Below are 27,091 nucleotides of genomic sequence, written 5' to 3' on the forward strand. Positions count from 1 at the left end.
GTCATCGCCTACGCGTCTCGCCAGTTGCGGAAACATGAGTTGAACTACCCCACTCATGACTTAGAACTGGCAGCCGTAGTGCATGCGCTTAATATATGGAGGCATTACATTATGGGGACCAAATGCCAAGTCTACACTGATCATAAGAGCTTAAAGTATATATTCACTCCGAAAGATCTCAACCTCAGGCAATGTCGTTGGTTGGAGCTCATCAAAGACTACGACTTAGAAATTCACTATCATCCGGGCAAGGCAAACCTAGTTGCGGATGCCTTGAGTCGGAAGGAGAATGTCCATGCAGCTATTGTAGCCCAGTTACCCGATGAGTTAGTAGAAGATTTTAGAAGACTCAACTTGGGAATAGTTGGACACACCGAAGGGATCACTAATGAAGTAGAACCTACCTTGGAGCAAGAATTACGCAAGGGTCAGATCGGTGATGCTAAAATCCAAGAAATCAAAGATCTGATGGCTGAAGGTAGAGGTCCATATTTCATGGAGGATGAGCAAGGCACAATATGGTTCAAGAACCGGGTATGTGTTCCTGAGATTGACAGCCTCCGCAAGACTATACTGAAGGAAGCCCATGACTCTGATTACTCTATTCATCCTGGTAGCACTAAGATGTATCAGGATCTGAAGCAAAAGTACTGGTGGTATGGGCTAAAAAGAGATGTAGCCGCACACATGGCTGTGTGTGATGTATGTCAAAGAGTCAAAGCTGAACATCAAAGACCAGCTGGACTGCTGCACCCGTTAAAAGTACCAGAATGGAAGTGTGAAGAAATTGGTATGGATTTCATTAGCAGGTTGCCTCGCACTCCGAAGGGTTATGATTCCATATGGGTAATCGTGGATAGACTGACCAAACTGGCTCACTTCATTCCGGTCAAGTCCACTTACAAGGGTTCTCAGTTGGCAGAGTTGTATATGGCTCAAATTGTGTGCTTACATGGTGTACCAAAGAAGATTGTTTCTGATCGACGATCACAGTTTACCTCAAGGTTTTGGAAGAGCCTTCATGAGAACATGGGGTGATATCCCAATTTTCTGAAAAGAAGTTAAATTTCTTTTTCTCTTTTCTTTCATGTTCTGTGGCATTGGGGTTTGGAGTTTCAGGAGGCATTCCTCAGGGAAAACAATAGATATTTTGGCATTTTTCCGCTGGGGTGTTACAGTTAAGCTCTGATGGGAGAGCGTGTTTGGGCCTTGGATCTCGATCCGATGGACGAGAGCCCCCCCTCCTTCCCAACCATAGCCGACCCCCTCTCCTTCTCCCCTTTTGGCCGCCCCCCCCCCCCCTCTTCCTCTCCTCCCCTTGGGCAGCCGCCCTCTACCCTCTCCACGGCTTCCTCCTCCCTCTAGATCTCCCCCCACGCAGCAAGGATCAAGAAGAGGAGGAGCACGTTGAATTGACGAGGGAGAGAAGATCAAGGAGATGTTCTTCCCCATCTCTTCTTGAAGATTTTCTTGGGGAAAACCCTAGGTATGGATAAAATCCTTGTTCCTCCCTGTAATTATGTGCTTTTGGAGGTTGTGGAACATGGAGATTAAAGGATTAGAGGTTGGATTAGATGTGGGGTTAGGTTTTGATATCAAATTTAGTTTTCTGCAGAATGGCAGATTCGATAGTTTCTGTTCATGCCAGTTTTCCGTGGTCTTAGTTGCCTCAAAAAATAAAAAGTCTATACATGAGTCGTAGATAATTTGTAGATCTTTCCATGGCCGTGAAGAACACCTCAACCAGACATCAGATCAGAAAGTTATTGCAGTTTAATTACATCAGTTTTTCAGTCTCACAATTCTATTAAGAATCTGTTCTCTTAAGATTCAGGCATTTTATCAATAGCATTAAACTTTAGGTTGGTAAAAGAAGTTGTAGATAATTTCATAAGCTTTCCAGATTGTTAAAAAGTGTATTCATATGAATTTTGAAAGTCCAGTTATGTTTGTTTTACCGTGGCTGTTCCTGTTTGCCTGACAAAAATGAGCGGGTTGGTTCACTGGTAGGTTTCATCTAGTAAATTGCCGAATTGGCTCTTCCAACTATGGAGAATTTTGTAGAGGGATAAAAGTTCTTACTGCCAGCAGAATTTCATAATTTTTGGTTGAGTAGTTTGGGAGATATCGAATTTTGAATTTAACTATGCTGCTGTCTGAAACAGATTCCGTCAGTTATCTTGTCAAATGTTTTAGAACTTATAGATGGCAAAATTTAATTATCCATTGAATACCGAAGTTGTAGAGTATTTTATGTAGAAACTCCTAGAGTATTTGTTTGATATCACCACTGTTATAATTTTAAAGATACAAAATTAACAAACAGCGCTGCTGCTGTTTGGCATGTGGTTTAGGGTGAGAGTCATTCCACCGGGTCTTGGTTTCAAGTGTAGGAGCGATTTGTCGATTGTTGGCAAATGTTTGTGAAATATTTGTACTAAGTTTTATGCCCCGCAGCAGGTGTTTACACTCCGGATCATGCCTAGTACATTTTTCTACTTCGATGAAGGCAAGTGAATGTAGCGGTGGTTGGTACCGTTTTGACTTGTTGTTTCATCGCCTACACTCTAATATTCAGAATCATCGAATTCTCTCATAATTGAACTCTATGGTGATTCTTTACTTGATTATGTTATATTGATGCTTAATCATATATTGATGATGATTCGAGTATGACCCACGAGATTAATTCACACCCCTGAAGGTGAATGAAGTATTATTTGAGGTTTGTATTGTATTAGAAGGTAAACGAAGTATTGTTTGATGTTTGTATTTTATGTGAAGGAAGTGAAGTATATTGATAAATGCAACATGCCATATACATTACATGATTCACTTGCTTCTGAAGTTTTGTCGTGACCTATGGTCCGACCGTATCGGTACAACTTAGCATCGTAAGTTGCCCGAGGAGGGGTACGATGCGGCTTCATACCCTTAGAGGTATGAAGGCAGAGGACATATGCATTGCATTCATATGCATTCATTGAAGTGATATTTGCAGATGGTGTGGTTTTATACTCTAAGAGGTATGAAGGCAGAGGACTTACACATTGCATTCTTATGCATACATTGTAGTGATATTTGCAGGTATTGTTGACGCAGGGGAGTGTTATACAACCTGTTGTGGTGTTCGAGAAAATGTGATGGCATTGGTTATTTTGGGACTATTGAGTTCTATATCTACAAGTATTTCTGATCTCAATTGTGATCCCTTTAAAATGTTGATTAATTCAATTTGTTTGGTTTAAATATCTCGTCAAAACAATTTACTTGCTGAGATGTTTCATCTCACTCTTGCATTACTCAATGCAGGTACTTGATTCATGTTGGGAATGAGGGAAGTAGCAGCACGTCCACCTTCACTCTCATAATAACGCTGCCCAGGCACAACCATGATTTAATTAGAAACTTCTTGTCAAGGATGTTTGTTTTTAACTAGTCGTGCACACTAGTTAATTCAGTTTATGTCGTTATGGTTATCTTCTCATTGCTAGCAGAATATTAATGTCTAGTATGTTTTCTTATCATGATATCTGTTTATACTCTCTTGCTTCCACGTTTATGCAAATTTCCATAGGAGATCCTGTCAAAATTTTATATATGAATGTTAGTTGTGTAGTTTAGTAGCATTTCAGGGTGTTTGTGGATCCCGGGGTGTTATAGTTGGTATCAAAGCATAGGCTTTAGATTCTTGGCAATTTGAAGATAGATTTGACACACTTGCACATATAGGAAGGGTATGGGTTCAATTATCTTTGATATATGTTAATATCTTTGAAGTGTAGATGAAATAACTTCACCCTCCCTATTCCTTTACAGTGATGTGGTAAGTTGTTTATGACTTAATGCCTGATATAATTCATTTCTAAATTTTGATATTGTTTTATTAATACGATTGATATCGCTGGTCTTTTGTGACATTGAAGTCGTTATTATGCTGGTGATATACATGCATGCCTATGTTGTTTTCAACATGTTTTTCATGGTTGAGTTTTATTACAATAATATTGTTATATATGTTTGATTGAGGATGTTTCTAAGAGGAGTGTGAATTGCATGTTGTGGGTTACAAGGTAACCATCAATTTGGATTTAAGTTGTTGGGCGGTTGGTGGATAGCTCCAACTATCTTTGCAAGGAATGATTGTTTATGCCGAGAAACCAGTTCTAAAAGAAATGAATATTGGTACTTTTATATGGATTTTGGGGGGGGTCTTTACATAGCTAGCCAGAGTGGCTTACATGTCTCCCTTCTATCTTGTGTTTTAGTAGCCACAAAGCCTAGATGTGGTTTAAAGTGGTTGCATGTTAGTCATGCTAATTGTAGAATAAATCTTTGATTTTCTTGATCCATTGATTATATATTAATACGTTGAGGATCTGATGGTTATCTCCCTGATGCCTGCGTGTGGAGCCATTGTTGGACCACTTATCTATTGGTCTGAATGAAGTCATTGCCTAGCCTAGAGTTGGTTGGGTGCGGTTAGTCACCTATTCCTAAATGATGTGGTTTTTACATCAGCTTGAGATGTTTTTCAAATGTGTGAAGGATTATAGGGTTATTATTGACCCTGTATATCTGGTACTTTGAGTGCATCGTATGATAGAATGAAATGTAAGTTTCTGAACTACAGTAGATGAAGACTTATGTTATGTGTAGGTTAACCTTACTAGTTTGAATATTTTTCTTAGTTGAATTTTGGATGAAGTATAGTGACATTGATTAAGCAAGTATTGTGTTGTTGTGCTGTCAATGCTCTTTGTGGAGTTTTGGCATTTCTTCGATGAACTGTGCCGCGCAGAATGTTATTGGCTTCTTGTTGGCTTTATTGCTCCATTAGTTCTGTAGACTTTCTCCCTTTTGTGGGGTGCAAAGAATGTGAGATTACATGATTATCTTTTCATGATGGCAAGAACAAGGTTTAGGAAGATTAGGAGTTTTGTTTCAATAGAACCACTTGTTTTGTGGTGCTTTGAGGTGAGGTGTTTGATCTTCTTATACAATCATCTGGTGTGGATGTTTCACCATTGAATTAAAATGAATTATTGAAGCTGGTAAGGATTGTGCTTAGTGCGTATTACCCCTTCATAAAAGAGTGTAGTTTGAAGACATTGATGTTGATGTATAGCTGCATCCAAATTCGATGGTGCGAAATCGTAGTGTTGATTGCATCTATTACTTGCTTGAGCTTCATTGCAAGTTGATTCATGCTGGATATCAGGTTGTGTAGTTTCCTTAGACAATTAGTCCGAGGTAGAAGTTCTTGTGTTAATTAAGACCAATAATTGACCCATGTTTTGAATGGTGGTGTTATATGGGGTACCTTGGATGCTTTGCTTGGAGTGGTCGAATTCGAGGACGAATTCTTTTTAAGGGGGGTAGAGTGTGATATCCCAATTTTCTGAAAAGAGGTTAAATTTCTTTTTCTCTTTTCTTTCATGTTCTGTGGCATTGGGGTTTGGAGTTTTAGGAGGCATTCTTCAGGGAAAACAGTAGATCTTTTGGCATTTTGTTTCTGCTGGGGTGTTACAGTTAAGCTCTGATGGGAGAGCGTGTTTGGGCCTTAGATCTCGATCCGATGGATGAGAGCCCCCCTCCTTCCCAACCCTAGCCGACCCCCTCTCTTTCTCCCCTTTTGGCCGCCGCCCCCCCTCCCTCTTCCTCTCCTTCCCTTGGGCAGCCGCCCTCTACCCTCTCCACGGTTTCTCCTCCCTCTAGATCTCCCCCCACGCAGCAAGGATCAAGAAGAGGAGGAGCACGTTGAATTGAGGAGGGAGAGAGGATCAAGGAGATGTTCTTCCCCATCTCTTCTTGAAGATTTTCTTGGGGAAAACCCTAGGTATGGATAAAATCCTTGTTCCTCCCTGTAATTATGTGCTTTTGGAGGTTGTGGATCATGGGGATTAAAGGATTAGAGGTTGGATTAGATGTGGGGTTAGGTTTTGATCTCAAATTTAGTTTTCTGCAGAATGGCAGATTCGACAGTTTCTGTTCATGCCAGTTTTCCGTGGTTTTAGTGGCCTCAAAAAAATAAAAAGTCTATATATGAGTCGTAGATAATTTGTTGATCTTTTCGTTGCCGTGAAGAACACCTTAATCAGACATCAGATCAGAAAGTTATTGCAGTTTAATTATAGCCGTTTTTCAATCTCACAATTCTGTGCAGAATCTGTTCTCTTAAGATTCAGGCAATTTTATCAATAGAATTAAAATTTAGGTTGGTAAAAGAAGTTGTAGATAATTTCATAAGCTTTTCAGATTGTTAAAAGTGCATTCATATGAATTTTGAAACTCCAGTTATGTTTGTTTTACTGTGGCTGTTCCTGTTTGCCTGACAAAAATGAGCGGGTCGGTTCACTGGTAGGTTTCATCTAGTAAATAGCCGAATTGGCTCTTCCAACTATAGAGAATTTTGTAGAGGGATAAAAGTTGTTACTGCCAGTAGAATTTCATAATTTTTGGTTGAGTAGTTTGGGAGATATCGAATTTTGAAGTTAACTATGCTGCTGTCTGAAACAGATTCCGTCAGTTATCTTGTCAGATGTTTTAGAACTTATAGATGGCAAAATTTAATTATCCATTGAATACCGAAGTTGTAGAATATTTTGTGTAGAAACTCCTAGAGTATTTGTTTGATATCACCACTGTTGGGGACTTGTTCTCAAATGCTATGGGTTAAGAACAAGGCAACAAAAAAAATGTTAAACGTTAAAGCCCTTCGTCCTTCGAGGCATTATTTCCCTTAGGATATAATGATCTTCGGACGAAGATTATGAAGGACATACCTTCATCAGTGCAACATACAATAATGAAAAGAGAATCATATGAAATATATGAAATTACATGAACAATTATGTATTATTATCAGCTCATTTCTATTTTGTTATTAAGGAAAAATAGAAATGATATTAAGTTACAAATGTACCTTCGGCTCGAAAGAAAGTAAGGGTACAAGCGTGATGCAAAAGAAAATGTCAAGTCAGTGTGAACAGTACGAGAGCATTGTTCATCTATTTATAGGCACGGGACGCATCCCATGTAAAATTACATTCATGCCCTTTACATTTGCTAATGACTCTATAGTAATCCATCGAGGTCTAAATAGCCTTTTCCCTTTTAAGTCGGTTCCCCTTTTTGCTATCATGCCGAAGGTCCCCTGCACATAGCTTCGGCTCTGCGCCAACCTTCGCATTCTTTGTACTTCTTCATATTGTGGTTCTGATCCGAGTCCGAAGGTACCTGTTCATGTATTATACTCCAGAAACATTGTTAAATCATGTTTTTGAGAACCTTCGGAATACGAAGGCCCCCAACAACCACTGTTATAATTTTAAAGATACAAAATTAACAAACAGCGCTGCTGTTGTTTGGCATGTGGTTTAGGGTGAGAGTCATTCTGGTTTAGGGTGAGAGTCATTCCACCGGGTCTTAGTTTCAAGTGTAGGAGCGATTTGTTGATTGTTGGCAAATGTTTGTGAAATATTTGTACTAAGTTTTATACCCCGCAGCAGGTGTCTACACTCCGGATCATGCCTAGTACATTTTTCTACTTCGATGAAGGCAAGTGAATGTAGCGGTTGTTGCTACCGTTTTGACTTGTTGTTTCATCGCCTACACTCTAATATTCAGAATCATCGAATTCTTTCATAATTGAACTCTATGGTGATGCTTTACTTGTGTGTTATATTGATGTTTAATCATATATTGATGATGATGATGATTCGAGTATGACCCACGAGATTAATTCACACCCCTGAAGGTGAATGAAGTATTATTTGAGATTTGTATTGTATCTGAAGGTAAACAAAGTATTGTTTGAGGTTTGTATTGTATGTGAAGGAAGTGAAGTATATTGATAAATGCAGCATGCCATATACATTACATGATTCACTTGCATCTGAAGTTTTGTCGTGACCTATGGTCCGACCGTACCGGTACAACTTAGCATCGTACGTTGCCCGAGGAGGGGTACGATGCGGCTTCATACCCTTAGAGGTATGAAGGCAGAGGACATATGCATTGCATTCATATGCATTCATTGAAGTGATATTTGCAGATGGTGTGGTTTTATACTCTAAGAGGTATGAAGGCAGAGGACTTACACATTGCTTTCCTATGCATACATTGTAGTGATATTTGCAGGTATTGTTGACGCAGGGAAGTGTTATACAACCTATTGTGGTCGTTCGAGAAAATGAGATGGCATTGGTTATTTTGGGACTATTGAGTTCTATATCTACAAGTATTTCTGATCTCAATTGTGATCCCTTTAAAATGTTGATTAATTCAATTCTTTTGGTTTAAATATCTCGTCAAAACAATTTACTTGCTGAGATGTTTCATCTCACTCTTGCATTACTCAATACAGGTACTTGATTCATATTGGGAATGAGGGAAGTAGCATCACGTCCACCTTCACTCTCATAATAACGCTGCCCAGGCACAACCATGATTTAATTAGAAACTTCTTGTCAAGGATGTTTGTTTTTAACTAGTCGTGCACACTAGTTAATTCAGTTTATGTCGTTATGGTTATCTTCCCATTGCTAGCAGAATATTAATGTCTAGTATGTTTTCTTATTATGATATCTGTTTATACTCTGTTGCTTCCACGTTTATGCAAATTTCCAAAGGAGATCCTGTCGAAATTTTTTATATGAATGTTAGTTGTGTAGTTTAGTAGCATTTCGGGGTGTTTGTGGATCCCAGGGTGTTACACATGGATACGAAGTTGAACTTCAGTTCGACTTATCATCCCCAAACTGATGGCCAAACTTGGAGAACTAACCAAGTACTTGAGGATATGTTGAGAGCTTGTTCCCTTAAGCATGGAGGCAGCTAGGACAAGAGTCTACCATATGCTAAGTTCTCTTATAAAAATGGTTACCAGGCGAGTCTGAAGATGTCACCATTTGAAGCTCTATATGGCAGAAAGTGCAGAACTCCTCTATATTGGGATCAAACTAGAGAAAGGCCGTTCTTTGGGCCTGAAATTATTCAAGAGGCAGAAAACAAGTTCGCATAATCTAGGAGAACTTGAGGGTAGCACAGACTCGGCAAAAGAGCTACGCTGATAATCGAAGAAGACCACTGGAGTTTGAAGAGGGTGATCACGTGTACCTCAAGGTGTCACCAATTCATGGAATGAGAAGATTCAAAGTTAAGGGCAAGTTATCCCCTCGCTTTATTGGACCCTTCAGAATCTTTAGGCGAGTTGGGGAGATGGCCTACCAACTCGAACTACCTAATCATCTGTCTGATGTACACAATGTGTTCCACGTGTCTCAACTCAAGAAGTGTCTTCGTGTCCTCGAGGAATAGTTATCAATGGAAGAACTCAGTTTTCAAGGTGATCTAACTTACACGGAGTATCCTATCAAGATCATAGACACTTTGACTCGAGTTACAAGGAATAAATTGATCAAAATGTGCAAAGTGCAATGGAGTCACCATGGTGAAGATGAGGCTACTTGGGAGAGAGAATAAGAGCTTCAAATAGAATTTCCCCACCTCTTCCCTAATTCTTCCTAATCTCGAGGTCGAGATTCTTTTTAAGGGGGTAGGATTTGTAATACTTAAATTTGGAAACCATATGAAAGGAGATATTTCCCTTATGTGTTTACCTCTATTTATTAGCACATGTGAACACCTACATTCAAAAGTGAATAATTAACCAATGATACATGAATAACTGGTGCATCATGTTGGAGTTATTGGTTGTGCATTTAATAATAATATTAATCATAGTGATAGAAATAAATTAATATCCAAATTGGAGATTTAATACCTAATTTGAAAATTTAGAGATGGGAAATAACAAAGAAAAGAAGAGAAAGAAATACTATATAAAGAAAATAAATATATAAATAAATATATATTCTTCCTATACTATTATTTTAAGTTGTGAAATTCGCCTAAATGTGAAACTCACCACAAAATTCGAATTCAAATTTGAAATTCAAAAAAATAAGAAGAAAAGAAAAGCAAAAAAAGAAAAAGAAAAAAAGGGAAAACGACCGCATGGGCCGATTGTGTCTGATCTCGGCCCATATCGCCCCTCCTCTCTGCGCGCATATCTAGCTGCGTGAACTGGCGCTAACATCCGGGTCCCGCGTGTCATACGCAGCGACGGATTAGTGCTTCCGTTGTCCCACTGACTGATGGGCCCGCGTAGCAGTTCGTTTTACACCGCACTGTGACTGACATGTGGGGCCACGCGGTCAGACCTCCCTTCAACAGAATCGTCCGCATCCTTGGGTCGGCCGGCGCACGACGCGAGATCTTTGGCCATGACCGCCCGGATCCTATGGCGTCGTCGCGCATATAAAAATCGTTCGCGCCGTGTTTCCTGTGACCGATTCAATCGTGAAGACGACCGGAGCCCAAACCAAGAGGGAGAAGAGAGTGGCGATCTTGCCTCGATTTGACCCGTGCCGCCATGGATCCTTGTCCTCGCCGTCGCTCGAGGCCTTAGAAGGGGTCGGGGGCCATCGCCAAGGTGCCTTGAACACGCAGGTGGGTTCTGCCGACATCAGGAAGGGAGTACTACAGGGGAATTGCTCGTCGGAGTTCAACGACCACGTCGAGCCGCAGTTCACCGCGGACCAGGCTCCTATGCGTGCCATCCTCGGTGAGTTGAGGCTCCCCCGTTTCGGTTGGTTCAGTGTCACATGTTGCAACTGGTAGATTGGAGGTTAGTGCGGTAGAGCGGGTGATCGCGGTTGTTCACAAATGGCGTCGTCGTGCCGATGAACGGAGGGAAAGCCGCTGCACCGATGTTTGTGTTGGGGAAGATAAGGTCTAGGCTTCTGGATCCTGAATCGACGGACACAGCCCAGAGGAAAGGAAAACTGGTTAAATTCATTTCGAAAAGAATTTTTAAAGTAAAAATAATTGCAGAAACTTGTATAACTCATAGAAAATTCATGCTAACTCCTTTTTAACCCATTCAGTTCCTATAATTTTGTATTAATATTGTTTACCATTCAGTACCTCTGTTTTAGCATGAAACTCATATTAAATATGATCACTTAATTAATTTCGTACCAAACACATAAAACCTTCAGAAAATCATAACTTGAAATCCGTAACTCCTAACTCAGTGATTCTTGTTCCTACGATCTTGTTTCGATGCGTAGATTATTAATATGTATTCTGTATTCATGTTTGGTGTGATGTTAATTTATCTCTTGTACCATATTTGTTTGTATTGTGGCGAGTAGACGAGCCAGTGGCCGAGGATTCAGGTGTTCAGTTTGTAAAAGTTGCTGAGCAGGAGCTCATTGAAGGCAAGTTGTGCCCTTGACCACTTTTATTTACGCAATAATATTCCTTATAATCATTTGATCATGCATAGACTTAATTTAATGGGACCTAATAGGCCACCCTAGTCTGGTTATCTTTTCACCTTATTTACCCCTGCAGTTTTGGGTAGTCTTTGCTATTGCTATATATGGTTTTGGATGTTGAGATAACTATTACACATGCTCATTCATTATTACTGGTCTATTTCTGTTCATGACAAGACAATTATGTTAATTGGAACATCGAGCTTAACTTGAGAAACACGTGCGACCACAAGGGTGGAATGGGACGCCCTTGGCTGACTAACTAGGAAAGCTAGTGGAGAACTACCTTACCCGAAAGGGGCAAGGGCAGTAGGGGAGTAGGCATGTAGGGAGGTTCTCGGGTTGATTTTGCTGCGATGGTGGCCAGACGGGGGATTCCTGCATTGCTCTTCCTAGAACTGTAGCGGGTTTTCTGAAGCTAGTGAAACTTTGTAAATGCCTCGTAGTGGATCTCTAGCCATTCACCTCAGCATTGTCTAAGGGCCTTGCAAACCCAGGCTAGACGGGATACACGACTTGTGGGTACAGGGTAGAACCTCTGCATAGTGTAGAACTGGTATACTAGCCGTGCTAGCGGTCATGAGCAGCTTAGGACTCTCGCATGATTATTTTATGGAATTAAATTCAATTTGTCATTTTGCATCGCATTAGGATTTATTATTAATTTTGATCTATTATTACTCTATTTTGGTATCTACTTACATTTAGTAACTGCTAATAAAATTTGACCAACTTATTAAAAGCAATGCTCAACTTTAACCCTCATTTGTTGATCAGCCTTACACTTCACATGAACTCCCACCTTTGGCGAGTTCATGCACATTATTCCCCACAACTTATTGAACTATGATCTTTTGTGAGCTCACTCTTATGATATATAAACCCTCCCCCCATAGGAGAAGAACAGGTGGTCCAGGAGGAGCCTGTCACACCCGGTTTTAGAAGGCAAACCAAATGCGAACCATGTACGTGCCAGGATCAGAAACTCACGTACACACCGATTACATAATTGGACATCATCCCACAATGCTCGAAATAAATAGCGGAAAGGTACTTTAATTATATCAAGATGTCCAAGACATCCACAGAGTCTAATACATAACCATTGTCTCTAACATAAACATCAAAGTGCGGAGAAAAAACGAAACGTAGATGATAAGCCTACACAGGCAGCTGACTGGGGGTTTGCCACTAAGATAAACTAAAACTCGTCGTAATCCTGAAACTCCTCGAAGTCCTCCATGTTGCCAGCATCACCTCCTGAGCACTGAGTACAGTGGGGACAACCTGGGGTGGGGGTGGTGTGTAAAGCAAGGGTGAGTACACATCAACATACTCAGCAAATGTCCCGTTTGCCTAAAGTGGACTAGCTATATGTGGGGTTGAGGTTAAGCAGTTGCTTTTAGTTGGTCGAGTATTCATTATTACTAGTAGAGCCAAGTTTTTAGTAATATACCCAGTTATTTCCCAAAAGTACTCCCTCAAAGAGGAAATACTAGAGATCAGAATTATATCATCATTGTTAACCATCATCATAAAAGTAACTAGAATTCTTCTAATCAAAGAGGATCCCAAGGCTGCTCTTAACCGTGAGCTCGTCTGATATACCAGTTTCTAACACTCTGCAGAGGTTGCACACTTTACCCACGAGTCGTAATCCCTTTCCAGCCTGGGTTGTACAGACCCGATCTTCACTACCGAGGTGAATGGCCAGGGATACACTACGTAGCCTTTACAAAGACTCCCCTGGTGCATAGTTGCTCGTTAGGTTTCGCCAGTCGTACAAACGCAGTACACCTCCCCAAGGTGGGTGACTAACAAAACCAAATCGAATGAACCTCTGCACCCCCCCCCCCTGGCAGAGCGAGCACTACGCCCCTGCCCCCATTGATGGCCCTCCGGCAAAGCCAACTATACCCCTAGGTTCATCTAATTAATCAGCTAAGGGTGTCCCATTCCACCCTCATGGCTGCACTGTTATCCTGGGTGGTCACTCCACGAATAGGTCCTTACGGAGAGGTACTCAAAAAAAAGGCCTGAGCCCCCTAGAATTTCACAATATCATCATTGGATTAACATCATCGTATCATAAATAATCACATCATGTTCACATCATGTACAAACATTAGAATACATCTCAAAAAGGCACAATACTAAATATGGAATAATGAGATCAAAGTATAACATGAACTAATTTTATTTAGAAATAGATTATTCTTTAAGTGTTGTCCATAATTACACAACCTAGTTCTATTTATTTTACCGTGACCTAAAAGTTAGACCAGGGATGAATTCATGTGATACACATTATTAATCTTCACAAGATTAAATATACTTTAATGTCTAGGGTTTTCCTTTTATTTATTTTACTAAATAAATAAATCTACACATATATTAGTTCATAATTAATCACAAAAATTAGAATGTGCAGATAGTAAATGAAACTAATTTATTTAAACAGAGAATAATCCTATGAACATTTTGCAATTTGAATCACTAAATTTGGAGTTCATATGCAAAAGATATGAAATAAACAAGTTTGGGAATTCAAAATATAAAAATAGTTCTAATTCTATGAATATTTAAAAGTCCAGGGTTCAATCTGCAAGATTGCAGGGGTCTGCGCGCGAAAACCAGGGACGACGGGTTGATTCTGAACAAACTGAGGGTCTCTTTAATAAAACTACCGCGCGAAGGGGTATCGGGCGATTTAAACCGTTAGATCAGAAACCAACGACTGAGGGCGCGCGCTGGCGGGGGGGTGAACGCTGACAAGCGGGCCAGGGGGTGTCAGCGACCGAGGGGGAGGGCGCACTGACCGATTAGGCCCAGCACCAGGGGACATGGGCGCTGACAGGCGGGCTCGGACGCAGGGCGCGCGTGCTCGAATCGGTATCTCGCGATCTGGGTCGTGCGATCAAGATCGGACAGGAGAGATCAGATCGGGGGGTGAACGGCTGCGGGCAGCGCCACTCCTCACGACGGTGAAGTCGCCGGAGTTGGGGCGGGCGCGTGCTACGGCAGTTCTGGGGTCGCCGGAATTGGGCAGAGAGGGGGAGAACGACTCGGCGAACTCGGTGGTGGGGTTGTGGCCACGAGTCTGAGGTCAGAGGGGGGAATGGCGGGGAAAAGGCCTCGGGCGGGCCGGAGGAACTCCGATGAGGGATTCTGGCCGCGGGGAGAGGGCTTGAGGCGCGCTAAGGCCTGGGATAGCTTCCGCAGGGCGAGGGGAAACCCAGGGACCAATGCGGGGGCACTGGGCCGGGCTAATTTGGCCGGTCACCGTGCGGGTGTGGCGGACCGCCACGGTCGAACTCCGGTGAAGCCGAAATTGGCCGACGACAAAGCGAAATTGGGGAAACTGAGCACGAGAACAGGTGTCTCACCTCAGGGCAGAGCTCGGGGTGGCTTGGCGCGGTCTCCGGCGAGCTAGATGGCCGGGGAGGCGGACGCAGGTCTCCGGTGAGGTCTGGCGGCATGAGCAGAGCGCGAGAGAGGGCGAGACTGTGCGAAATGAAGCGGGGAGTGAGTGTGGGCGCGGGCGGGGCTCAAAAAGGGAGCTGGGGCGCGTGGGGTTCATCGTGGCCGAGGATTCCGGCGACGTGCGCGAGTGCGTGCGCGCTGGTCCACGGCGGGCGCGGGGAGGGCGGAGCTGACAGCGTAGACCCACAGCGCAGAGAGAGAGAGAGAGAGAGAGAGAGAATGGGCACGTGGGGGTAATGGCTCAGTGTCTGGCAGAGCAGGCCCGCGAGGCAGAGAGGGAAGAGGGGCGCTCGAGCGAAGGGAACCGGCACCGACATCTCGGCCCCACTCGGCAGCGAGCGAGAGAAAGAGAGAGAGGAGAGCGCGGGGCAGATTGGCGCCGACAGGCGGGGTCCGCCTCTCAGGGGTGGCAAGCGCGCGGGCGCGGGCCTCATGGGCTGGTTTGGGCCAGAATGGCTTTTTCCTTTTTCCTGAATTTCCTAATTGTTTTTCCATTTCTTTTCTCTAGGGTTTTCAATTCAAGTTTCACATTTAATCTAATTCAAACATGTGCAACAATTCAAGAATATTCAAGCTCAACATGATGCAACATGTCATGACCCATAGTGTTTTGACACAAAAATAAAAAATTAATTCCCCCCTAAATTAAGCTATTTCTATTCAAAAGGAAAAAGAGAGAGAGAATCTAGGGAGAGATAGAACCTAGGGTGAGAGAGAGAAGAGTAACACCTGAATTTGGGTGATAATTAGAAAAAAATTTGATACCCCCAAATTCAGGGTGTTACAGTGCCTTACAACGAGGAGTACGAGCTCATCTAGGTGGCGCCTCCCAATTAGCTTGTTGGCGCCAAGAAATAATATTTAGTTCTCTTTATTGTTATCATTTATTTTTGTAAGACTTCCGCTATGTAATAATGATACTTGTAACATTTATCTCTATACACTTTGTCATTATATGTGATGTTCTTCTTTGGCGCACATATGAGACGCACCTAGCTTTATCCCTTAAATCCGGGTGTGACAACGGCGCAAGCGCACCCCCGGTTTTCTTCAGCCAACACGCCCTCTCTCTCGTCGTTAGCGGTGAAAAGGGAAAGATAGGGGAATAGAGCTAGCTTCTTATCCTGCGGACGAGGCTGGCCCGCGAGGAGATCTCGCCCGAGCAGTTGTGCCGCGCGAGGTGGTGGGGTCAACAGTTGCGGTGCGCGATTTTGGTGGCATGGCGACGTTGACTCGGACCCGCAGAGTATGACGCGTGGGGCCTAGCTGACAGAGACAGCGGCAAGGAGGGATGCGGCGGTGTCTAGGCTGGCCCTCATAGACCTATGTTGTACATGCTTGATGTGGTGGGGTTGTAAGTCACTCTTTATTTTTCTTAGAAAATGCATTATCTTGGTATATCCCAAAATAGAAGAGAGAAAGCACATTTTAACTCAACCACCACTGAGCTTCTCGCTCCTGATGGTATCATTTTTATTTTCCAAAATTCCGTTGAACCTATATCCTAGAATAGAAGAGAGAATAGTCAAGTTCCATTGAACCTGCCTCGACCGACCTCGTCAGCGGATGAGTGGGATGTCATCAGCAAAGGGTCGGGCTAAGCGCCCCCTACCTGGCGCGCCCAATGTCGGAGAGAAAACTCCAACCGGGTGGTGGAGTGCACCCGCCCAATCCTGTGAACTAGGGGGAGCCTAGGGATTTGCCTAATTAGCTAGAAGAACACGAGAACACAAGGGTTAGAGTGGTTCAGGCCGTTGGAGCATAATACCCTACATCCATAATGAGTTGTATTGCATGGGAGTCTCTGTGTCTGAGGGTTTCCGTGGGAGTCTCTCTCGGTCTATCCATCTGTGTCTACCGTGTGTGTCCTTCCTTTTATAGTCCAAGGGGCACGTAATCTATTACTAGATATGGAGTAAGTGGAGCAGCGGTTCATGGTGAACAGATATGTTTTCTTAGTCTTCGTGTAGATCTCCTGGCTTGTCGTGCCCTTGCCCCTGTCTAATTGGAGCAGGGCGTAGGTGTAGGTTGTGGCATAGGCTGATGCGCTACCACATGTAGGGGTGCTCAGGCAGCGGCATCCTATCTTCTTCGCCTATTTACCTTCGCCTTGGTAACACGTGGGCTATAGTGGGAGTCGTAATGATTGCAGCCCAAGCGGCGCATGGAGTCAATGGTCTCGCCTTGGTAATGCACGAGTTACTGTGTGGTATGTGTAATGCGGACGGATCGCCTGCCACTGGGGTAGGCAGGTATACGTCCCATCCGCAGTAAATGCAGAGGCACTTTACACTTAAAGGCTGACATCATGCTTTCCCCGATGGCTTATGTCACATGTCGTAGAACATGTGGTAGCATCAGGCCTCGCCTTGTGTGGGGAGTAGTGACTGGGACCGCCCTTCCTCGTGACAGCTCCAGATCGCCCTTGGCTGGGGGTCCGGATGGTGTTCGGGGGAGGTCATGTCTCCTCCAGTGTTGACCAGCACGTGGCAGCATTGGATCCCTTTAGACCAGAGGTCCAGGTGGCCCAACATGAGGATCGGGGTCGTTCCTGGGGGTCCGGCCCCAGGCGCAGGTGCCGAGAGCCCTTGTCTTCAAGACACTTGGCAAACCGGGACCCCTCTGCTAGGGTTCTAGAGCAGTGATTATAGGTGTCGGCCTTCACCCGAGGCTAGTGGCCTTACTGGGCAGACCGAACCACTAGGCTAGGACGGACCACCATTATCATGGTGACTAAGGTTAGCCTTGGAGGGTTTGTCTTGACCTAGTAGTAGTGGGTACCCCAATCTTGAGGTACTGACAACGTTCTTATAAGAATAGTCTAGGGGTCACTCTACATGATCCATGGAAACATCAAAAAATCTTATTTCTTTGATTAAGGTAATGCACTAGGAGATTATGTGAATACTTACTTGTAGGGAGTAGTTTAGCAACATTTGAGCTTGGAATATGTCTTCTGTTGAGTTTCTTGAGGTCTTGGCTAGGGAAGTTAATTTGATTGACATGGGTTGCCCAGAGGCCTTCATAACATTATCTAGATTAAGGTGGAGAGACACTCTTTTCATTGAAGAGTGTCACACTATCACCATAACACGAGGAGAATGAAAAAGGAGAGATGTGAAAGGGAAATGGACTTAATCATTTCCTATAATCGATTTTGGTGGTTGACGTCCAACACAAACCACGTGGACTAACCAGTTTGTTTAGATATCATTTATCATAGGTGCATTAGGTTCAACACAAACCAAGAAAGAAATTCAGTTAGGGACACAATAAAAAGTGGAGCAAAGGACTTGAGTGTGCTGAATTTTGGCGCACTGAACACTGTCCGGTGCGCCAGGCCAGGCGCCCTTCGAATAAGCCACTCTCGGAAATTCAGAGGCGCGCTCCACTATAATTCACCGGACTGTCCGATGAGCCAGCGGAGCAACGGCTCCCTGCGCGCCAACGGTCGACTGCGGAGATGTTAGAGATGAACAATGCCACGACAGGAGTCAGAGCACAGAAGTCAGAGGTCATCGGACTGTCCGGTGTGGCACCGGACTGTCCGGTGCAACAAGACGACAAGACGCTCCAACGGTCAACTGCTCCAAACACTAACGGATGTGCTGACGTGGCACGCACCGGACAGTGAACGGTGGTTGTCCAGTGCGCCCATCGCCAGCAGACTTCACCAACGGATAGGAAGTGGTTTGGGGCTATAAATACCCCCAACCACCTCATTCAAAGCCATCCATGCCTTCTGAAATATTCATTCATTGCAAGAGCAAAGTGCAACACTCCAAGACACAATCAAAGCAATCAATCCACTCAAAGTTTCTAAAATCAACGCTGGTGCTTTAGGGCTTGTGAGAGGATCATTTGTGTTCTTTTGTTGCTCTTGTCGCTTGGATTGCCTTCTTTCTTTCTCATTCTATTTCTCAAGTGCTTTGTAAAGCTTCGCAAGAGACACCAAGTGTGTGGTGGTCCTTGCGAGGTCTTAGTGACCCGTGTGATTAAGGGAAGGCTCACTCGGTCTAAGTGTCCGTTTGAGAGAGAGGAAAAGGGTTGAAATAGACCCGGCCTTTGTGGCCTCCTCAACGAGGACTAGGTTCTTTGGAACCGAACCTCGGTAAAATAAATCACTGTGTCTACTCGCTTGACTCTCGCTTGATTTGTTTGCCCTCTTTCCTCTCTCTAACGTTTCCTTGCTAGTATTAATTTGAGTTTGCTCCCATACGTCATCCGCATCCTTTGAGTAACTCTTAGCAAGAGAAACAATCTTTCGGACTTGAATTTAATTCTAACGCTAACCCTCGGCCTTAGTGTGTGTTTAAGTTTATAAATTTCAGGTTTCGTCTATTCACCCCCTCTAGGCGACTTTCAAGATGTCTCGGAGCATGATCAATTTGAGTTTCATAATTTAGAGGACTTTCTAGTTATTAACGAGATTCACATTGAACACTGAGTGGTGGTGGTTATGGGTTAAGGCTTTTAAGGGGGTTTCACAAAGTTTAAAATTTGAATGACAGTCAGGTCATGACAATCAATAAATGAATGATCCGATAAAGAGAGAGAAGAAAAAGATAGACTTGGTACTCTCAAATAGGGATGACCATTTGGTTAATTCGGTTTGGTTAATATGGTTTTTGAAAAACAAGAACCGAAATACACGTAGGAAAAATAGAAATCGAACCGTACTAACCGAAATAGTTCGGTTCGGTAAATCGATTTTCGATTTTAAACCGAAATTATAGAATCGTCTCATTTCCGCAATATCATGAATGGTGAGTGGATATTATATCAACACAATTAAGCAATAAAACATATACTTTAAATGTATCATATAGTTAACTACAAAATTATAGAAGTATAACCACATATTGATTCGATTTCCATGGATTATAGAAGTAGAATTGTAGAATTTTGGTGTATTCGTCCACGGATAAAAAACCGGACCAAAACCAATTGACCAAATAGCACAGGAAATAAAACCAATCCAAAAAACCAAAATTCGAAAAAAAAGACCAAAACCAATTGATCGAATAGCGCAGGAAATAAAACCGATCCAAAAACCGAAATTCAAAAAAATCAAAATTTTCGGTTTATTCAGCTCGGTTTAGTTTTTTAAATTTGGTTTTATTTTGCCCTCCCCTACTCTCAAATTAATTAACAAATACGTACACAAACCCATTAGGTAATGGATTTCGTTTATAAGGGATAAAATCCTACCATAGATTTAATCCTGGTCTAAATTAGGTGAATTTATACCTCACACCTAATCTCATGGTGGGATTAAATTCATCATTTAATCCATAAATTCTAATATAAACTTGTGCAATATCTTCATGGATTTGTTCTATATCTAATGAGCTATGGATAGAATCCATGCCTTTCATAGTTTAAAAAATTTCTAAACCTTAGGTTATAATTCAAGATGGGTTTAATCGAATTAAAAAATTTAATTATGTTTGGATTATTTTGGAATATAGATTGTGACATAAATTTAATTTTAATTCATACTAATTTAGAGATAGATCGGTGTAAACGAACAAGTTGTCACCAAACCAAGGGAACAAGCACCTTGTCTCCCCTTTTTTTATTTGTACATCGAATTATTACATCCACAAAACCACGACAAAGCACCAACTCATCAACAAGCGTAGACCATCATTCATTCGGTAGCTAACAAATTATTGCGGCTGGGCTCTGATTGAAACCTTTGCAGCCATGCCTAGGCGGCAGAGCCGAGGCTGCCGGCGACGTCGATGACGAAGCGGTAGCGGACGTCGTTCTTCTCGAGCCGCTCCATGGCCGTGTTGACGTAGTCCATCTTGATGACCTCGACCTCGGCCCCGATGCCGTGCTTCCCCGCGAACTCGAGCATGGCCTGGCAGTCCCTGACGCTGCCGACATTGTTCCCAGCCACGCCCTTCCCGCCCGGCACGATGGCGTAGGCCGGCAGCTCGAGCGGCTTGCTCGGCGCGCCCACGACCACCATCTGCCCCAGCGGCTTCAGCAGCGCCAGCAGCGGCGTGATCGGGTGCCACGCCGACACCGTGTCGATGATGCCGTCCATGGTCCCCGTCGCCGCCTGCTCATCTCACACATAGATACGTATATATATGTCGCCGCGTTAGTTACATTACATAGCAGTGAGCGTGGAGAAGGGGGGCATCCCAGCCCAGTGCCCACACCTTCATCTGGTCCTCGTCCCGGCTGATGAGGAACTCGTCCGCGCCGAGGTTCTCGATGGCCTCCTGGCGCTTGCTGGCGGACGTGCTGATGACGGTGACCTTCATCCCGAAGGCCTTGCCGAACTTGACGGCGACGTGGCCGAGGCCGCCGAGGCCGACGACGCCGAGGTGCTTGCCGGGCTCGTTGAGGCCGTGGCGCATCATGGGGCTGTACACGGTGACGCCGGCGCAGAGCAGCGGCGCGGTGCGGTCCAGCGCCAGGCCGTCGGGGACGCGGACCACGTAGTGCTCGCTCGCGACCAGGACGTCGGAGAATCCCCCCCTGGTGGGCGCGCCGCCGTGCGCGTGGTCGACGCCGTTGGAGGTGAGCACGATCCCCGCGCAGTAGTTGTCGTCCCCCTTGCCGCAGCTGTCGCAGGAGCGGCAGGACCCCACGAAGTAGCCCACGCCGACCGTGTCGCCGGCCTTGAACCGCGTGACGCCGCCGCCGACGCCGGTCACCACGCCCACGATCTCGTGCCTGCTCGCCACGCCACGCCAGCCGACGGGGTCAGACAGACAGAGGCTGTTAGTTTTGCAACAGCATCCGGGGCGTCTAGGCTAGCGAAATTGGATCGGTTACCCCGGGACGACTGGGTACATGGCGTTTCGCCAGTCGTTCTTGATGACGTGCAGGTCGGTGTGGCAGATCCCGCAGTAGAGCACCTTGATCGTGACATCGTCGTCTTTAGGAACCCTGAAATTAGTAATGGATTCCATGAACAAGAATACTCTATATTAGGTAAGCCTCTGACCAAGGATTAACCAAAAATCTAGAGACCCCAAAACTGTGCAGACTGCAGAGAAGGTAATTAGACATCTTCCAGGAGCTGCAACAACACAATAAAATATGGCAGAGCAGAGCAGAGCAGAGCAGTGCTGGGCGACCGTGACAGATGCTACCACCTTCTGGAGAAGCTGTAGGGGGAGAGGACGCCGGAGTCGTCCCTGGCCGCCCACCCGAGCGCCGCCTGGCCGCCTTGCTCTTCCATCGCCGCCACCTGCTCCCGCTTCTCCACGGACGCCCTTGGCCGCGGCAACCGCAGAGCTCTTGAGGCCGAGGGGAAGGGTGACCCTGCACCAGCTCCGACTCGCGCACCAGCTCCGGGGGGATAATGAAATGGAACGGGGACGAGGACGCGACAATGATATGACATAACTGTTGCTGCCTCCCCGGAGAGATCTGTGGAGGGAGGATGGTTGAGGGGCCAATGTGGCAATGAGTCAGCATATAATCCATGGACGCTAACGCTAGGATATGGTCCGGAGACAGACTTCCTACAAACTTCTCCAAAATCCCGTCGTTAACGAGAAAAAAGATTTGACATGATATTAGACTGAATTTGTGCACAACCTGCTGATTTGGAATGAAGGTGAACTAAACCTAGGATAGTAAGATAAAATACCCCACTTCTAGTCACGTGGCTCCGTTGTCAAACGGGAAATTGTAGAGTGGCTGCAAAAGGAAAAGGAGCCACGTAATAAATAAAGCTCTATAAAGAGTGTGTTTGGTTTGATAAATGAAGTGATCCATTTTCTTCTCACTTCGCATATTTTTATTTAGTTTGTTGAATAAAATGAGTTGATCCATCATCACTCTATTTCTCATAAGCTAATAATTAATATATATATTAAGAGTGAGTTGATTTCAACAAAATTAATAAAATAAACTTATGATACATCACCTCATAATGCATTGGATGACTCTACAAACCAAACATACACAAAATGGATGAGTGAGGCCGGGGGTATCCTAGCAACAACGTAGGGCCCACGCACATGCCAAAGTAGCAGCAACCAAAATCACGTGTCGGCTATGATTGATGCCGCTATGTAAATATATTGCTTTGCTCGTTGTGTTGTTTTATGTTATGAACCGTGATTCACACCTTGATATTTCTGCTGCCGTGTGGCTCTCCTGCGCTGAAAGCTGCATCTGATTCTGATGGGACGGAGAGGCATTCAAGTCTCGCGGTCACTCATGACTGTGGTCGCGGGAGCAGGACCACACACCGTGGCATTATCATTATTGGACTATTTCTAGCACTATATATGTTTAATTTAATTTTTTTCCAGTTATCAAAGCGCCCGTTTCTTTGTAATTGTAATCTACTTGGGTTCTCCAATATTTGTCGCCTGTTAGAGAAATTATATTTTCAGTTTTAATTTAATCCCGAAAATCACAGTGATATATATAACAACACGTATCTGCATATATATATATATATCACTACTTACATAATCAGTAAACAACAATAAAATATGCACAAATATAAATAACAGATTCTACCCTACGGAGGGATCGATGCTCAAGGTATCAGTGACTCCATTCACACGAGACATCTCAGGTGTATGTTCGATATAGTCGTACGCAGTCATGCAGGCAAATGTTCGCAGTGCAGTCCCACGAACGGTGCCGGCGACGAGGAACGTGATCAGCGCTGGTCGAGCGAACGAAGCGAGCAGTCGCGAGTACGCTCCCAAAAACCTAATCGTCCGCACACCCGTGCAAGTGTCTCTTTACGGACGGCGATTTCGGAGGCCTGGTCTCCCACTCTCTATGCTCGCAGAAGGTGGGACGAGAATGGATGTGTGCAACGCGTCTGACACTGTATGAGCGTACTGTGCTGTCAACCCAGAAGCAGCCTCCCCTCCTCGTATATATACACGCGCAGAGGGAGGCAATCAGACAGTAATGGTCGCCATCAGAGCTACCGTTACAGCCAGCCAGAAACTGACGCCATCAGGGACGTCCGTTACTAGCCATAACACAGGAAACAACAAGTAACGTACGACAGTAATGGACGGTCATCACTCTAGGCAAAATGCGCAACCGTTAGGAAGGAATATTCGGACCAAGGTCTGATCTACACGGCCTCGGCCATGGCCCGACCGGCGGCGCGCGCGCGTGGCAGTCTTTCACCCTTTTCTCAGCTTCTCAATAGATGCACCAACGATCCACCTATTTAAGTTGAGTGAATTGTCCCTTGAACTTACAGTATGGTACTAAAGTACTAGTACACCGTAGCATTAAAGTGGGCCTATAGCATTGACTATTATTGAATATTAATATGGGTCAGGCCCACATTAATTCAACAATCTCCATCAAATGCTAAGTCACACTAAAATGCTCTCATCATCTCAAATGTTTGATATATTGGTGTTTCAATGGAGACTGTTAAGTTGAACATCCAACTAGAATCTAGACTACACTTGACCACAACTGCACAATGGGTTAGGCCTTGAATTAACAGTTTTGCGTGGAATAAGTTTCATCTAAACTCTTTACCAGTACTAGGTTGCCAAGCGCATCCCCTCTGGTTGGAGCATATAAGTCAAACTCCATAGACTTTCATGGGTATCTAGAGACCACCCAGATCTCATAAACTGTGACTAGCAGTTAACCCATATAGGTATGTTCCTCTAAAGATGTTCTGTAGGACAACATCTTTGCTTCACAAAGCCACTTGGAACATATTAAGGTGTAAACACCATCCTACCTAACAGTAAGGAAAGATGTGCATCTAAAATGAACCTTATTAAGGGTCTTTCCTCTCAGTCTACCACTAGCTTGTTTCACCATTCTAATTCACGGGATCTCCGTCACATAGAACAAGTTACCAATATGATAAACTTTAGGTGGGTATCAAGCCCATCTCACTCGATGCACTATCTATCACACTACGTGATAGCCCCTTAGTAAATTGATTTGCCAGATTTTTAGACGTATGAACATAGTCCAACGCTATTACTCCGGAGTTTCTCAATTTCCTGACAGATTTTAAACGCCTCTTTATGTGCCTTGTTGACTCCATATTATCTTTAGAACTGTTTATCTTGATTATCACAGTTCATAGAAATAGCCGATGTTGGGGGCCTTCGGCTTACGAAGGTCCTCAAAAACAGGATTTAACAGTATTTCTGGAGTATAATGTGTGAACAGGTATCTTCGGACTCGAGTCGGTATCACAGTAGGAGAAGCCCAAAATAATACGAAGGTTGATACAGCGCCGAAGATGTGAGCGGGAAAGCTTCGGCGTGGTAGCAGAAAATGAAACCGACTTAAAGATGAAAAGGCTATTCAGACCTCGTTGGATTACTATAGAATTATTACCAAATGTAAAGGGCATGAATGTAATTTTGTATGGGCTGTGTCCCGTGCCTATAAATAGGTGAACAGTACCCCCGTACTGTTCACACTGATTTGGCATTTGCTTTTGCGTCACACCTGTACTTTCATCTCCTTCCAAGCTGAAGGTACATTTGTAATCCGATGTCATTTATGTTTCTTCATAATAATAATGCAAAAATAAGTTGATAATAATATATAATTGTCTATGTTATCCTTCATATTCCTTATGATTCATTCTTCGTCATCGTATACTGTGTTTATAAAGGTACATCCTTTATAACCTACGTCCGAAAATCATTATACCCTAAGGGAAATAATGCTTCGAAGGACGAAGGACTTTACCGATTAACATTTTCTGTGTTGCCTTGTTCTTAACTCATAGCATTTGAGAACAAGTCCCCAACATTGGCGCCCACCTCCGGTGAACTCACTTCTACTCTTTGAGTTTTTGAACACCTTCGGCGATCATAAACCTTCGCTATGGCACCGAAGAAAGCTTCAGCAACTGGGGCTGCAGCTCTGCAACCGCTGGACCACAATCAGGAGACTGTCTCCCTTCGGGAGGCCCGAAGCCAGAAAAGGAAGGCTGTTAGCCCGACACCGCCAGAGGATGAGATAAACCAAGAAATCAGAGACATGGAGATGCTTCATCAACAGGTGCAGAGGAAGAAGGAAAAGATGGCCAGGCTAGCTGAACTGCAAAGGCAGATAGACGAAGCCTCTGAAGAAGTTTGTCATCTTACTCAGGATGAGCAACACCGAAGGCCTCAGCACCAAGACCTTCATCAGGAGGGTTTCCTCAACGAAGATGACTGGTATGACAATTTCCATCATGGGAATTTTGTTTTTGATGATGCTTCTCCTCTGTCCGCTGAGCTGCAGGCTACACCTTGGCCTCTGTCCTACAAGCCACCTCAGCTTCCCATATTCTATGGCCACTCAGACCCGAAGCAGTTTTTGATGAGCTACGAAGCAACAGTATCTTCGTATGGTGGCAATGCTGCAGTCATGGCCAAATCTTTTGTTATGGCTGTCAGGAGTGTTGCTCAAACCTGGTATTCCTCCCTTCGACCAGGAACGATCACTTCATGGCAAAAGCTGAAGGACTTGTTGTTAACCAGCTTCCAAGGGTTTCAGACGAAGCCGGTCACTGCTCAAGCTCTATTCTAGTGCACCCAGGATCACGAAGAATACCTTCAGGCGTACGTCCGGAGGTTCTTGCGTTTGAGGGCACAGGCACCAACAGTGCCCAACGAAATTGTCATTAAGGCCATGATCAAGGGGCTTCGGCCAGGACCTTCAGCTCAGTACTTCGCTAGGAAGCCTCCTCAAACTTTGGAGAAGCTGCTCTAGAAGATGGACGAGTATATTCGGGCCGATAATGATTTTCGTCAAAGAAGGGAGGAGGCTTTCAGGTTTTCTGAAATGACCAGGGGCTTCGGAGGAAGATTCTATCCGAGGCACGTTAGGTCAATCCATAACTCTACTCAAAATGATGATAGGGGGAGCCAGCAGCAAAGGCCACAGTGCTCCTCACAGGCTTCGGCGCAACAGCAAGGCTCCTTTCGACCACTAGCTCCAAGAGGCAGAGGCGCCAGGGGCTTCGGCGGAAGATTTGGAGATCAACCAAGAAGAATTTTTTGCTTGTTCTGTGGTGAGAACAAGGGCCATACCACCAGGATGTGCCATGTTACCATCCAGAAGCAAAAGGAAATAGCCGAAGTTGCGGCACAACAGGCTCAGCCGAAGCAGGTCATGCACACTGCTTCGTATCATTCGCCTTACATCCCAGAATATGTAGGCAACCACCCTGCAGTTTCTGTTGCTTCGGCGAGTCAACCTCAAGCTTCCTGGCAACAGCCTCCGCCTCCACCACCGCTGCAACAAGGCCAACAGCCAGAAGGGAGCCAATA

The 27,091-nt window shown here is 44.3% G+C and overlaps 1 protein-coding gene across 1 annotated transcript; it reads right to left on the minus strand.

Annotated features, from left to right (window-relative positions):
* Positions 1-20,368: 20,368 nt before the first annotated feature.
* LOC100273263 (uncharacterized) lies at positions 20,369-22,251 on the minus strand. The gene is made up of 4 exons (NM_001147705.1): positions 21,953-22,251; positions 21,630-21,743; positions 21,008-21,527; positions 20,369-20,904 (listed from the first exon to the last, which is right to left on the minus strand). Exons 1-4 carry the CDS (start codon positions 22,201-22,203, stop codon positions 20,545-20,547), a joined length of 1,245 nt encoding a protein of 414 aa, NP_001141177.1. The 5' UTR covers positions 22,204-22,251; the 3' UTR covers positions 20,369-20,544.
* Positions 22,252-27,091: the final 4,840 nt, after the last annotated feature.

The sequence above is a fragment of the Zea mays genome, chromosome 7 (genome assembly GCF_902167145.1).
Source record: "Zea mays cultivar B73 chromosome 7, Zm-B73-REFERENCE-NAM-5.0, whole genome shotgun sequence".
NCBI lineage: Eukaryota > Viridiplantae > Streptophyta > Magnoliopsida > Poales > Poaceae > Zea > Zea mays.